This window comes from Larimichthys crocea, chromosome XVII (genome assembly GCF_000972845.2).
Source record: "Larimichthys crocea isolate SSNF chromosome XVII, L_crocea_2.0, whole genome shotgun sequence".
Classification (NCBI taxonomy): domain Eukaryota; kingdom Metazoa; phylum Chordata; class Actinopteri; family Sciaenidae; genus Larimichthys; species Larimichthys crocea.
Window position 1 is genome coordinate 23,267,079 of NC_040027.1, and position 14,279 is coordinate 23,281,357.

The 14,279-nt window shown below is 36.2% G+C and overlaps 1 protein-coding gene across 2 annotated transcripts; it reads right to left on the bottom strand.

Annotated features, from left to right (window-relative positions):
* Positions 1 to 308: 308 nt before the first annotated feature.
* LOC113748018 (5-hydroxytryptamine receptor 3C-like) lies at positions 309 to 5,343 on the bottom strand. 2 transcript variants are annotated; one of them, XM_027290461.1, is made up of 9 exons: positions 5,230 to 5,343; positions 4,888 to 5,048; positions 4,738 to 4,782; positions 4,319 to 4,425; positions 3,779 to 3,948; positions 3,376 to 3,536; positions 2,423 to 2,633; positions 1,505 to 1,705; positions 309 to 1,344 (listed from the first exon to the last, which is right to left on the bottom strand). In XM_027290461.1, exons 1-9 carry the CDS (start codon positions 5,282 to 5,284, stop codon positions 1,058 to 1,060), a joined length of 1,398 nt encoding a protein of 465 aa, XP_027146262.1. In that variant the 5' UTR covers positions 5,285 to 5,343; the 3' UTR covers positions 309 to 1,057. The 2 variants fall into 2 exon arrangements, with proteins under 2 accessions (XP_027146262.1, XP_027146263.1); XM_027290462.1 differs by having other exon boundaries at positions 1,167 to 1,298.
* Between the last annotated feature and the right edge of the window lie 8,936 nt (positions 5,344 to 14,279).

A 14,279-nucleotide genomic window follows, 5' to 3' on the forward strand; every position in this document is an offset into this window, starting at 1 on the left:
TGTGCTGATAAGTTGAATCACAGTTTCTAAGACCCTAATGTGTGTGATAAAGTTTGGTATTTTTGGTTTAAATAACTCAAACAGTTAATTGATGTATCAAAATAGGTTCAGATTAATTGGTTGACAATTAATTGACCAATCATTTTAGCTCCTAAACTGAAGCTCAGTGGAAAAAGACTGAACAACTTACATCACTTATACTTGCTTTATTTGACATTGACAGTGCATGTTAGCCAGAAAGGCTAATCTTAATGTGTAATACATAACACATATAATATTTAGTTAAGAACTGATCAAACACAGCAAGGAACAGAAAATGTAAATAGTCAAAACTGTACTTGAGTAAATGTACTTTGTTACTTTCCAACACTATTAATAATATAACGTGTTGTACAGGCTATATACATTAAGGAATCATGTAGGAACTCTGCATAGTTACACAGTTACCCTGCATGCCTAATTCACATGGTTTACACAAAAACTCCAACCACCAATAGCACTATCTAGTGGATATAGTGCATAGTTGATATTTCAGTAGAATTTGAACCTCAATTTGCTTTGAAGCACGTCAGCACACTACACCAAAACTGTGAGGGCTGGACTATCTTTCTAGTAAACTTTAGATCAATCAATCAAAGTACAGCAACTTATTACTACATGTGTTGACACTGAAATGAAAACCATGTAATGCCATGTACACAATGATCTGAATGATTCTGGGGTTCACGGTATGCAGATTATAATTAGAGGCAACCTGTATTTTACAGTGCTGTGTATTTAGTTTCAATTTAGTGCTTTGTTAGCTGTTATATTTTAAGACGAATAAGTTCTCACAATCACACACAATCTGAAACTGTAACATTGCAAAAATGTGTTCACACTCAATACTTTCATGGTGAATACGTCCATGAACAATTACCTGCACTGTGACCTAATCAGACATCAAATCTCAGACTTAAAGCCCAAACCTCAGTTAGGTCTGGATGTTGACTGGCCTTTTGAAATGCCTGTTTTTGGGAATTATTGTTTATCCATAGTTTAAATATGCAATAACAAATCATACACTATGAGAGTTCTTCCAGATTCCTACATTCAGGATGGTGATGACACTGACCAAGATGAAGATAATGTACAAGCCGAACAGCAGACGGTCCAAGACTGTCCCAATCATTTGCCATTCCTGTGTGGTTTTGGTCCCATGGAGGTGACTGGCAATCTGGTGGCGGATGGCCATGAGATCTCTGCTCAGCTTCCTCAGTTCATCCAGAGCTGGTCCCCATTGAGTATTAACGGAGACACTGTGAAGATGACTCGATGAGATAGTGGAGATGGTCGAATTTGTTGCTGGTTTTGTCAAAAACAAAGAACAGCTTGTTTGAAAACATGTAGATACTATAATAACTAATAAGGGAGATTTGTTTTCCAAAAATTCATGATTTTTATGATTTCAAAAACAACAACAACAACAGCAATAATAATAATAATAATAATAATAATAATATACCTTTAGTATATGGGTTGAGGATTGAGATGCTCTTTTTCTTTCGAGGGAGACCAACTATAACAGCTATATATCGCAACACGAGGGTACTGAACCAGGGAGGCACTGTACTGTACTGGTCTGAGTTGTACTGGAGATTAGTGATAATCACGGTCTGCACCAGACTGGCCACCATCAGCGCCAGACTGATGGAGAAGAAAACGTCTGCAGAAAACAACAAGAGCAAAAAATGTACATATTGATTTAAGTGCTAAGTCTGTTTTACATGCATCATAGTATACTATATCTTGTGATATTTTGTTTGGGATCCTTTTTCGGGAAATGAAGAAAACCGGAGAAACCTGTTATCACCTTTTCCGGGATCATCTGCATCATCTTTTTTTGGGGGGGGCAAAATAATCAGCAGCAATCTAAAACTAAGCAAACAAAACTATATAAGCTATACATAAACTATTCAATTCAATGAAAAAATAAATTCTTTGGTAGTTTTGTCATATATATATATGGTGGAAGGTGGAACCCAGTGACAGATCAGTAGGTTTAGGTTGTGCCACAGATGAGGAAGATACAGATTCTCAGAGCACTATATTTACTCTCTCCCTAAGGCACAAATTTAAGTTGTCAACTTAATTTGTTTGTGTGTGTACACAGGTTTTCAAACACAGAACAAATATTTGTACATGCATATCTGTAGCCTGGTACAAACTATGTTGGTCTCTATAGCCAGTTTCTCTCTCTCTTTTTTTTTTTATATAACTCCATTTAAATTATATTAATGTTATGCATAATTAAGATTGACAAGTGGGTGCCATCATGGCTTGTTTGAGCAACAAGGCTTCATTCAGCCCACCACCTTAGCTCCACCAACTCTAGGTTCTTAGCTTCAAAAACACATGTAGCAATATCAAATGTGTCACTGACTGATGAGAGGTGTTGTGTCCCCAGTGACAGGCAGCAGGTCATTCATAATGAGCAGGAAAACTGTGTAGCCCAGAATGAGGGTCATCTTGAAGGCAGATCGGTCCACACTATGGGGAGGCAGCAGGAAGCTGAAGAGGTCCACTGTGACAAGGAAACAGCTGGGGAGCAAGAGGTTCACCACATAGAGGACTGGCCTACGGCTTAAAATGATCTTGGAAAGAGACAAAACAGGTACAAAACCTCAAGTTTTATTCACTTATTCACAGACATTTACCTTTATTTATATTTTCTGTTCTAAATTCAGATTCATTTTAGGTTATCTGTAGTTATCTTTTTCAAATTGCATGTGCGTCATCCTACTAATGCTGACATTTTTTTGTGTTCTGTGTATAGTATTTTACATTGTGTATAAAATGTGAACACAGCCAAACCAATTTAATCGTTATCTTTTACCTATTTTTCTTTAAAATAAAATAGTGATTTGGTTTTGGGTAATACATTCTTAGTGAAGCTCTGAATTGATCGATCAAATCAAAACCAATCCATACCACATATTAATTCTGAGCCCGTTAGTACATTGTCTGTTCACTCTAGAAACTACAAAATAAAATATTCCAAACTGCATGCATTGGAAAAAACTTAATTTTTAATTTTAATTTTTAACTTAAAATTTATTATGGATTGCGATGAAACTGCTCCAGGAGCAAAAACATTTATCTGCTTCTTTGTTACATTTAATTGGCAGTGTCATTCTTGTCATTGCAGTTTGATTGACTTGTGACGTAACGTATTATTCAATGTGATTGATTTTTTCTATACTCTCACAGCAAAATCAGTAAATTATGATTAGCCTATACTTTATACTGCATGCAGTTAGTGTGTGATGTGGAAATGTCCTGCTATTACAGTACAAAAAAAAAGAAGATAGAATAATTGGAATTAAAAGTGCTTACACGGTACTCAATCTCAGAGTAACTTCCCACAGCTAAAGCCAGGGTGTCAGACTTTATATTGAGATCTGTAAGCACCCACTCCCCTTTGGTCTCCAACACATTTCTGGACTCCAGCAGAATTTCTTCAGCTGTGGTGTCTGGATACATCCTTATGTCAGTAGCTAGAATAACATAGTATTTGTTTTGCATTATTAGAAGTCCAAAGTAAAGTTTTTGTCCCTATCCATATGCAGTACATTGGGGCATATTCTAACACTTTAAAGGGTTTTCTGAGGTGAATTTGTAAAATAATTAACAAAATAACTGAGTGTATGTCTATGTCAAATACATTTTTCTTACACTTAAAGTATGCCTCAGATATGTAATACGCTTACAACAGACATTTTCCAAAAAGCAGCCATACCAAAGTGTAGATATGATCCAAAGGTTAGAGTGCAGTTTTGGATATCAAAAGGGAAAGTGTAGATATCTAATCGGCAGGAGCTGACCACTCTGATCGGCTTATCATCAAATACAAGACCTGTGTTGTATAAGTAGACATAGGGAGTTTTGGGGGATTTGTCCTCGTCCACGCTGGAAAAGAATTGAATAAAATAATTATTAATGAGTAATTATTAATTGATTATTGAATTAAACAATTCTGAAAGGAGAGGAAAGCAAGAACAAGAATGTTCATGTCTCTCTCAGACAGACCACCCCTTTCATTGTTATTAACATTTGTATAATATTTTTCAACTAAAATGAGCTCTTATAGTTTTTTAAAAAAGCTTTTTTTAAATGCAAAAAAAGGTGAAAAGTGCATGGACTCTTTTCTCAGGCTTACAGTTTTCAAAGACTGCTTTCCAAGTGCTGACATCCTGCCAGAATTTTACTTGACTCTAAGGCTGATTTCTCTGATTTAGACAATAATTTCAAAAACTAACTGAACATCCATCTAACTTACTATTGGTTGATGTGGATGTCTGGGACCCAAAGATTTTCTCGAGGGACAGAGATTCTTGTAGTTCCACATTCCTTCTCATCCCAGCTTAGTCCGTCTATACGCCACTTCTACATTAAGCAGAACAATACCAAAGTGATGTATGACTTTGAAAATGCCAACCAATTCAGCCATGTCACTGCATACATTTGAAAAAAGAACATTTCATCCAAAAACAAACATACGGTATATTCATTTTTGACAAAGAAAGTTACCTGATAATAATAATAATAAGAATAATACTAATAATAATAATAATAAAACAATAATAATAATAACAATAACAAAATATCAAAAACAATATGCATACAAAATCTACAAATAATGGATTTAGAACACAACTTTGAATTTATTGGTATTTTTTCAGTGCACTGAAAACTTACCAGAGATTGCCACAATACTGTTGTCAGGATTTGGGCTTTTTCATCCTTTGGATGAGACATGTTTTAAGTTTAATAGAACCAGCAATACAAATATATATTAAGAATTTAAATGAATAACTGTTAAAAGCTTAAAAGTTTGTGTCGACTCACCACTCCTAAAATTCCCACCACAGTGATAGTGACGTTTACATCCATTGGTTCTGAAAAGCTGCTCACAGGACGCACCAGTTTTTCCGGGAATAAATCCTTCTCAAGTGCCTTCATTAAAGATTTAGGAGTTGGACTGGTGCAGTTTAATGCTGCAACAAAACCTGAAATTTAAAAAGAAGACATAGAAAACAAAATGATGTGATGTGATAACTAACCGATGATGATTGAATAAAATGAAATAACTGTGACTATGGTTGAGACTTGGCTTCTATTGTAGGATAAAAATGCATATATTTAGAACAACTGAAGTCCCCCTCCCTCAAAATGTCTTTCCCCTCTTACCACGTAGCAGCATGAAACAGATGAAGATGAGCTCAGCACGCTTTATTGCTGTCATTTTTAGTTTATCATAAAAGTGGATCACACTTCAAGTTGCCAAAAGTCTGCTTCATCAGATTGAGACATTCTGCTGAAGTAACATCTATTTATCAACAGTTAGGTGTGTATCTACCTCCAGAGGCTATCATCACAAGGTCAATGCAAACACAACACTAATTCTGCATTCCAGTCAAAGTCAGATGTTGGAATTTCCCAGTTGCATGCTATATGTGAACAAAAAACACACCTGACCATGAAAAACTTTTATTTGGTAAGTGTACACACAGTTAAACACTCAGTAGTACTCAGTAGTGCAGCCTTGTATATATAAACAGAATAGTGTAAAAAAATGACACACCAGGTAACGCGAAAGATTTTATTTTGTGGCACTTAAATACTTGAATGCAGTAAAGCGCTGGGCTGATTGCTGTGTTAGTTTACTTCCTAGGGGAAAGAAAAGAAGAAAATTATGCTTTGCCTCTTTTAGTTATTGTATGGTTTAGTGTGTTAGTATGCTGACATTTGCCTAGTACTACAAAACACAAAGTACAGCTGAGGCTAATGGGAATGAAATAATGTAAGTTTATTTAGTCATAAACTATATTATTGTAAATAAAAATTGGTTGATGCTAAGCTACCAAAGTTCTTAAAGCATGATGTACATGTGCACTACATCTCATGGCAGTTCATCCAAGTTGAGAGTTGCTTATTTCACTCACAATCTGGAGCACTTGAGAGGAACACTCATGGGATCACCAAAGTAATGAGGACAAACTGGCAACCGTCCATTTCTGGGAAAATTCCATTAGTTGTGGAGATATTTTTTGGGAAAAGTAAAAACTTTGACATGCTGGAAGTGCTAGAAGGACAGTTAGAGGATCACAAGTCATTCAGATCCATCCTTAATGAATGTCTGTACAAACCTCTGTGGCAATCCATCCTGTAATGTAGTTTTTTAGATATTTCAGTCTGGCCCAAAGTGGTGGAGCCATTAATTGAGGGGCTGATACTGTCAATTACTGATTAATGATTTATCATTAATTAAACTGTGCAAAAGCATTGAGGAAAAAAGTTGTCCTACAGTGCTATTATTAACGCTCTGTTAATCATGTCTGCAGTTAACATAATACAATAAAATATTGAGAATAGCTGCCATGTCTTGCATACGTGACTTATATAGTTTACACAAAGATGTGTCCTTAAATATGAAAATAGAATGAATCACCTCTTGAGACCAAAAATGTCATTTTCCTATACTGTTCTGTATCAGGACGCCTTAGAAAGGTGTTGCTATTAACAAAGGTAAGACTGTGATAAATAACTGAAGGTATAATGATTTATTGAGAACAGAGTACCACCAGTCATTACTGTGACACATAGGTTTATTTTCTGATATTCACGTTAAATTATTTATTTATTCTAAACATTTCATGTTCACATCCTATCTACCACAAAATTTGCTCCTTCTTAAAAATAAAGAAACTCAAAATGTCAGCGGCCAGGCTGTCGGCTTGATCCAGGATTATTGTTGCTTGTGTTGCAATTTGATGCATGCCCAACTTAACTCAAGGCAACAAAGGAATTTTAGTTAATTTTCTAATTCTTACAAAATAACAGGAAAATCAGACAAGGTACATCATATGATCATGAACTGAAACTTCCTTTAGACTTCTAGGGAAACTTATCAATGGTTGCATTTTGATTCAGCTGTACCAGAACACATATTTTACCTAAACCAGTTTTCAATTATGTTATTTGATAATTTAATCAGTACTGTCTGGATACTGTGTTGTGTTTGGAAGCCAGATTAAACTCAATTTAACAGGCCACTTACATTCAAACAGCTATAGAGTTAAATAAAAGCCAAAATATTTCTCTGTAAAGCGTTCTTGTTGCATTGTTTTACATGGACAAAGAATATTTTGTCCTCCCTTTACCTCAACTAATTTACTGAGAAGATATCAGGTGCTAACTATTCCCTGGAGTTAGTTAGCTTATTAACAGCAGCAAATAACACAAGGGAATAGTAAACGTCTCTGCTGATTAAGATAATCATACCATATTGTCATATTGTCCTAAACCATTACCTTACATCCTTCATGATACCAAATTAGCAGGATTGCATGTACCTGGCATTTCTTTGCAGAAACAAATACAGAAAACAAACTTCAAACTAACATTACAACAACAATAACTAATAAATTTAAGGCAGATACTTTGTTTTGTCTTTTAGTCATACAAATTGCTTTATAATTTGTTTTTAAACATCCTATGAATTACCTATGAATTGGATCCCAGCCTGGGTTCACACACAACCCATGTACCTACAGTTAGGACTGGCTGATCCAGACACACCACATGAAGATGATGACCAGCGCATAACAGGAGATGAGCAGCAGATAGATGCGGAAAAGCAGGAAGTCAAGGACATATCCTACGTGGCACCACTGATCCATCAGCTCGCTTTCCTTCTGCAATGAGGTGAGGTGGGCACGAAGGTCACCCAGGTATTGACAAATCTGTTGTAGTTCAGGCAGAGCAGCTGTACCTGGCAAGAGAATACACCCAGTGACTGCCAGCTGTAACCGTAATGTAGCTGCCGGCACAAACTGACAAAACTGACATGATCTGTAATGATCTGTTTACAGTAAAGAGTAGGTAAGAGTAACCTGGTACCTGATTAAAATATTTATTTTGAAAACATTTAATAAAAAACACATAATTAGTAAAATCAAATGCCACTAATAAGATTACATGAGACTAAATGACCAAATAACATCACCCATTTCTCCAACTATATGACTCATACCTAAATTTATGTAAGTATGGACAGTTTCATATTGTCTGACCTTCCAAAAACAGCAACAGTAACTGACAAGTAATGCTACACTCACTTCCTGTTTACATAGTTTGTTGCTTTTATTTGGACAGTGTACAGGTGTTTCATAGCAACCAATTTACTCTTTAAGGACCAGTGTGTAGGATTTTGTGACGTTTAAGGAGAAACTATAATGACTTTGAAACTTGAAAAGGCCTATCTGGAGAAAACATTTAGTTAGTCCATTGTGGGCTACTGTAGAGATACGTTGTTTCAACATGGGGGACCTTGACTAATGAATTTTCAATATCTGGTGTAGTGTTTTTTGTTTTTTGTTTTTACTTTTGAATTTGGGAAGCCATATTCTAATATATATGAAGAAAGATAATAATAGAGATTGACTAACTGATTATTGTGAGCAGACCAAGGCACACCTGTGTCATAGACAATATTTGTAAAAGATTTTTTGAGTGTGGTATTTGTCAGTTTGTTTAAATTACCTCCGTTGCTGTCTGTGTGCTGGACAGGTGTCTGGTTGGCTGGTTGAATGATACATGGCCCTGAACTGCTGTCAGGTGTATCCTTCTGTGGTATAGAAGGAGGCTGGACATCCTCTGGCCATCGGTAGCAGATAAGGTTGGCAATGTGTTTGAGGACAACCACCCTCACCCAGTTTGGCACCGCTTTATATTTCATGGAGTTGTGGTGGAGGACATTGGTAATGATGACTGTCTCCAGTAGACTGATGACCATGAGGGCCAGACACACAGAAAAATAGATACCTGGATTGAAGGACAGATTAAGATATCAAAGAATACACCTTCATGAGGTCAAATATATATATTTTTAACTATCTAGCTTACTCATCTGTATGTCTGAAATGGTATTTACATTTTTTTGTCACAGTATGTGATAAAATGAATAAATCTAGAAGCTGCCTTTATGCATTGGGATGGTCTCAAAGAAACGCACCTGAAAACAACACTGAAATATTATCACTTGGTTGAGTTGTAATTGGGAATATATTGGCGAACAAATACATACCTTTTAAATACATACCCACAGTCATTTGCTGATATTGTTAAAATGAAAACATCAATTAGTGCACCTTTAAGGAAACTGGTTGGTAGGGACCAGGTACTGGTACAGGTACTGTAATGGTGGAATCTATAACCTTAACCTTATCGAACCTCTACTTGCCACTACATCTGACCTATGATGGGTGTGCCATTTGCTGTACTGGGCAGAAGGTCGTTCATGATGAGTAGGAAGACAGTGTAGCCCAGGATGAGGGTCATCTTGAAGGAGGCTCTGTCGACACTGTGGGGTGGCAGGTAGAACGACAGGATGTCGATGAGCATGAGGAATGAACTGGGGATCAGCAAGTTGACCACGTAGAGCACTGGCCGCCGCTTAATGACCACCTAATGAATGACAGGTGTCAGTTTGATGAGTCTGACCATCTTTACTACATATATACATATATAAAATGCATCATTACTTTTTAAGTTGATATGGCTAACTTGTAAGCAAACAACTGCTTATTTGAGTTCTGTTTCTGGTCACCCGATGACTCATATTCACTCTTTAGCTTTAGTCTGACAGCTCATGACTGGTTATCCACGAGTCTCTGGGTTGCTGGCATTTAGCTCTCACTAATTATCAATTATAGCTACTTCTAAGTAATAATTTGACATTCTGCATCCCCATCTTGAGAATTAGCAGAGAAAATTGCTACAATTCTCATTTCTATACATTAAATATAAGGCTACAGCAAGCAGTTGGTGAGCTTACTTTATCAGACAGAAACAAACAAAACTAATTTATGTCTGATAGCCAATGGTTTTATCTGCAGATGTAAGGGTAGTAAATTCAGTAGTTTCTGTTACCCAGAAAGTGATTATATCCCACTCGTCTATCCCAAATTTAAGTATAGAGGTCTCCCCCAGTATGTCCACCAGCTCCCATTCTCCACTGGCTTCCAGGTAACGCTTTGAATTGTCAGACATCTCCTTAAATGTCAGGGCTGGACTGACCCTCACATCCTTTACTGGTAAATAGAAAAACAAAACAAGAGAGGGAAGTTATACAGTACAGTACGAGACAGTTATACAGTACAGTCTAAGATAACATGAATTAATAGCTAAAGCTAAAACTGATTTAAGTTTTTGTATTTGTTTTCCTTTCATATTTATTTTTTACCCTGCATTTTCTGACTCACTAATGAGCCAAGTGTAGAGCAGTGACTGAATGAATTTATGATTGTGTTTTATTATGATTTTTTTTTTAATGTTAGGAATTCTTTTCTTACTGGTGTGCATGTAGGAGCCAAATGTAAATGTGCAATTCTGCACATCAAACGGAAAACTGAAGATCTCCAGGTTGCAGGCTGAGACAAGCCGCAGCATCCTGTCCCAGCGGATGTGACCTGTGTGGTTCACGTAGACGTAAGGACACGCTTGGGAAACATCATCATCCACACTGGGAAGAAATAGACAGAAACGCAATGGATACAAATGGAAGATGGCATGTACAGTAAATGAGATCCATAGGGAAACAAACATACAGACATCATTTATACAGTTTTTCTGGTCAGCTAGATTACCATGCTGGGTTTTCAAAAATGTTTTAACCTTGATGACTGTGGTACCTCCTAAAAAGTGTTGTCCAAATGTCCAAGAAGATAATTAGCCCACCTTGTGTACCCCTGGGACTGATGGGTGTGCTAAGACCTCAGGGAGCAATAATACAGCTGAATCACAAGATCAAGACACAGAAGTGATCATTTTAGTATCTTCAGATCGTGGGTGTGCCATGTTGTGTTTGGTCGTAATTTAGATGGGAAGCAAGGATCCCCTCTTGTTAAGATCTGTGTGAACACCTGTAGCTAATTGGCTTTTCATTATACAGTGGTGGCCACTATACTATAAGCCATCCAGTGTTTACAGGGCTAATTGTTTACTGTTGAGTTGAAGCATGAACCATGCTTGATGATGTGAATAGGTATGTGCACTCATCTGTCTCAGGGTACCAACTATGATATAAGCCATGAGCCATTTAGTATGTGTGTGCTATACCCTCAGGGCTCCACCAAAAAGATTACAGCAGAAGAACTTACAACTCATACACAATGATGTCTGGAGACCAGAGCTGCTTTACAGGAAGAGAGATTTTGGTGACACCGTCACACTCCTCAGGTTCCCAAACTAGGAACTCGTGGTGCCAGTACTGCAGTGAAATAGAAATAAAAAACAGAAACAGAAATAATGCATTGTTAAAATGTGGTTGCAGACACATTTGATTAAAACTGCATTACATTTATTGACACTATATTAAGTCTTTCCAAGCTACTTACTAGTCGCAGCCACAAGAAAGTTGTGAGTATCTGGGTTTTCTCATTCTGAAACAGAGTAGAGGTAAACCTCATGTGAAACTTGTCAGAGTTGAGAAAAATGTAATGTTTATAACAATACAGTAATCAGTAATCAGTAATATGGCCTGCATTGATGTATGTTTGTACATATATACATGCAATTATAAAATTTGTTACAGCAAACTCACCACACCCAGAACAGCATACAGGGTGAAGGAGATGTTGGCTATGGTGGGATTGCTGAGGTTCTCTGCTGGCCTGAAGGCTTGCAAGTCAAACACAGCCTGCATGGACTCATAAGTCGGCCCACTGTGGCCTTCCTGACAGGACAGTTTACTATAACATAAAGACACTGACAAAATATGTTTTTTATATACTGTATATATAATAAAATATATATAAATACTAAACCATGTACAACAAAATAATACCCTTTGCATTTACAGGTTTGTTTACAAATGGTTCAAATAAATAAATAAACTATGATAATGTATGTGTTAAATGTAAAGTTACTAAACAGAATTTTATTGCAGACTTAAATATCAGATTAAAATCAGAAATGGTCTTTGAATAATCAATGTATCATTAAACTGGAAGTCAAACAGATGTAATGTTATAATATTGACATTATGATATTATAATATATACAATATAAATATTCAATAGACATTCAGTATTGACATTGTACAGGTCACTGTAACGCCTGTCAATTACTGAATATATTGTTCAAACATAATGTACTGTAATGACTCAAACTAGGTGAAAAATCCCTTTATTTTAAATTCAGCACCAAATATAATTTACAACAAACGTGAAATATAATCAATAGATACATTGCATGACAAGATGACATCAACATCATTGTACTGTGAGGACAATTTAAACCTGAAACAGGCAGAAGGAACTACTATAGTAATGACTAGTAATGATTAAGAGAAAAAGAACATGCTTCACTTTGGAAAATAAAACACATACATAAGTACAGACAATAAAGTAGTTAATAAAAGTAGGTTATCATTACCTGATATTAAGAGCAAACCCGAGACAACGCTGATACTCTGCTGAGATCGACTCATGCTGGATACTGGATACTTTCTCCACAACCACCAAACTAATTGTGTGTAAGGCACCCACTTGTATTTTCAACTTAGCAGGACATTGAAATGACTAACATTAATTCTCTGGGGACTTATCCTAACCTTAACCAAAACCACTACGTGTCTAACGCTAACCAAACGTCCTATTTCAAACTTTTATGCTTTAAGTGCCGGACTGGATAGTTCTATCCTTTCAAGGACATTTAATCATTAGATAGATATAAATTATAAAAGAAAAGATGATAAATACAAAACATGAATGGATCCTAAACTTACACTTGATAACATAGGACTTGTTATTCCACACCTCTGGTAACCACTCATCCATTTTATTTTTCAACACCTCTACCTATGGGAGTACAGTCTGTTCCACTAGTGTTGTGTCCTGCACTGTTGAACCATATGAACCTATGACTCAGTGGTCAACAGTCAAGATACTATCTTTGCTTTGATGATAGATTTGCGCCCTCTTGCCATTCTCTCAATTAGCTGGAATGATTTTTAATTACTTTTAATAACTTTTGTGCCTTGTCAAAAGTTAATTAGTAGAATGTCTTGCCTTCTTAATGTGTTTGATACCATCATTTGTTTTGCTCAATGCAGTGTGAGTAGTGTTAGCATACAATAAATAGCCTTATTCAATTACTGTAGTATTCCATTTATGGCAAGAAGTGCTCAGCTAGGTATAGAGAAATGACCATAATTACTTTAAGATATCAGTCAATTTAGAATGTGGAAAAGAATTTTGCATGTGTCCTCAAGTGCAGTCTCTTAAATCTCCTGCTAAAATAATCTTGTGACTAATTTGTGATCCAGATAGTTAAGATTGTAATAAAGCTGACTAAGATGAACATAATGTATATGCCGAACAGCAGACGGTCAATGACTATTCCGATCATATGCCATTCCTGTGAGGCTTTGCTCCCGAGGAAGTTATTGTCAATCTGTTGGCGGATGGCCATGAGATCTCTGCTTAGCTTCCTCAGTTCATCCAGGGCTGGCTCTGGAGGGGGTTTCTCTGGAAATGAATCACCAGAGATGCTCTGAAGGTCTTTTGAAGAGATTTTGCTGGTATTCATTGCTGTGGAGTATCAAAAGGTAGAGTGAGACTGTGGTCCATGACATGATACATATTTTAAAGAACAAGATACTACTAATAATTCTGATGATCACTTGTATGAATAATCAATAAACAACTCTTTAGACAGACACCCAGCCAATGTAGAGAAAATCCCCAACAGTAAAAAAAACACAGGTCAACAACAGACTCTACAAGATGTTGTCACTCTTTTTCATGATATCATATACACCCCTTTAACATTTGGAGAAAACTAAAAATAATTTGGATGTTTTCGACATATGTAATCACAGTTACCAGGCTATGAGTGTATCGTTGTTTAGAGGAGTGGTTCAGTGATTGAGCAAGTTTCGAAGACTGAACTGTCTTTGCTTTAGTTTCAAGTCATCAGATCTATCCAGAGCTTACAAGTGCATCTTGTAAACTGAGCAAATGCCATTGCTGATGAAGAGGATGAGATGCTGTTAGAAGCTCCAGAGGAAGCTAGTAAGTGGGTTTTCAGTTATGATTATTCCTATATGAGTATTTATATTATTTATGAGTATTTGTAAGATCAACAGTGAAGAATGAACCTTCATGCTCTACGGTTTGATACGTTAATGTCAATACAACTTTGTTCAAACCAGTTGCATTTAAAGTAAAAAAATG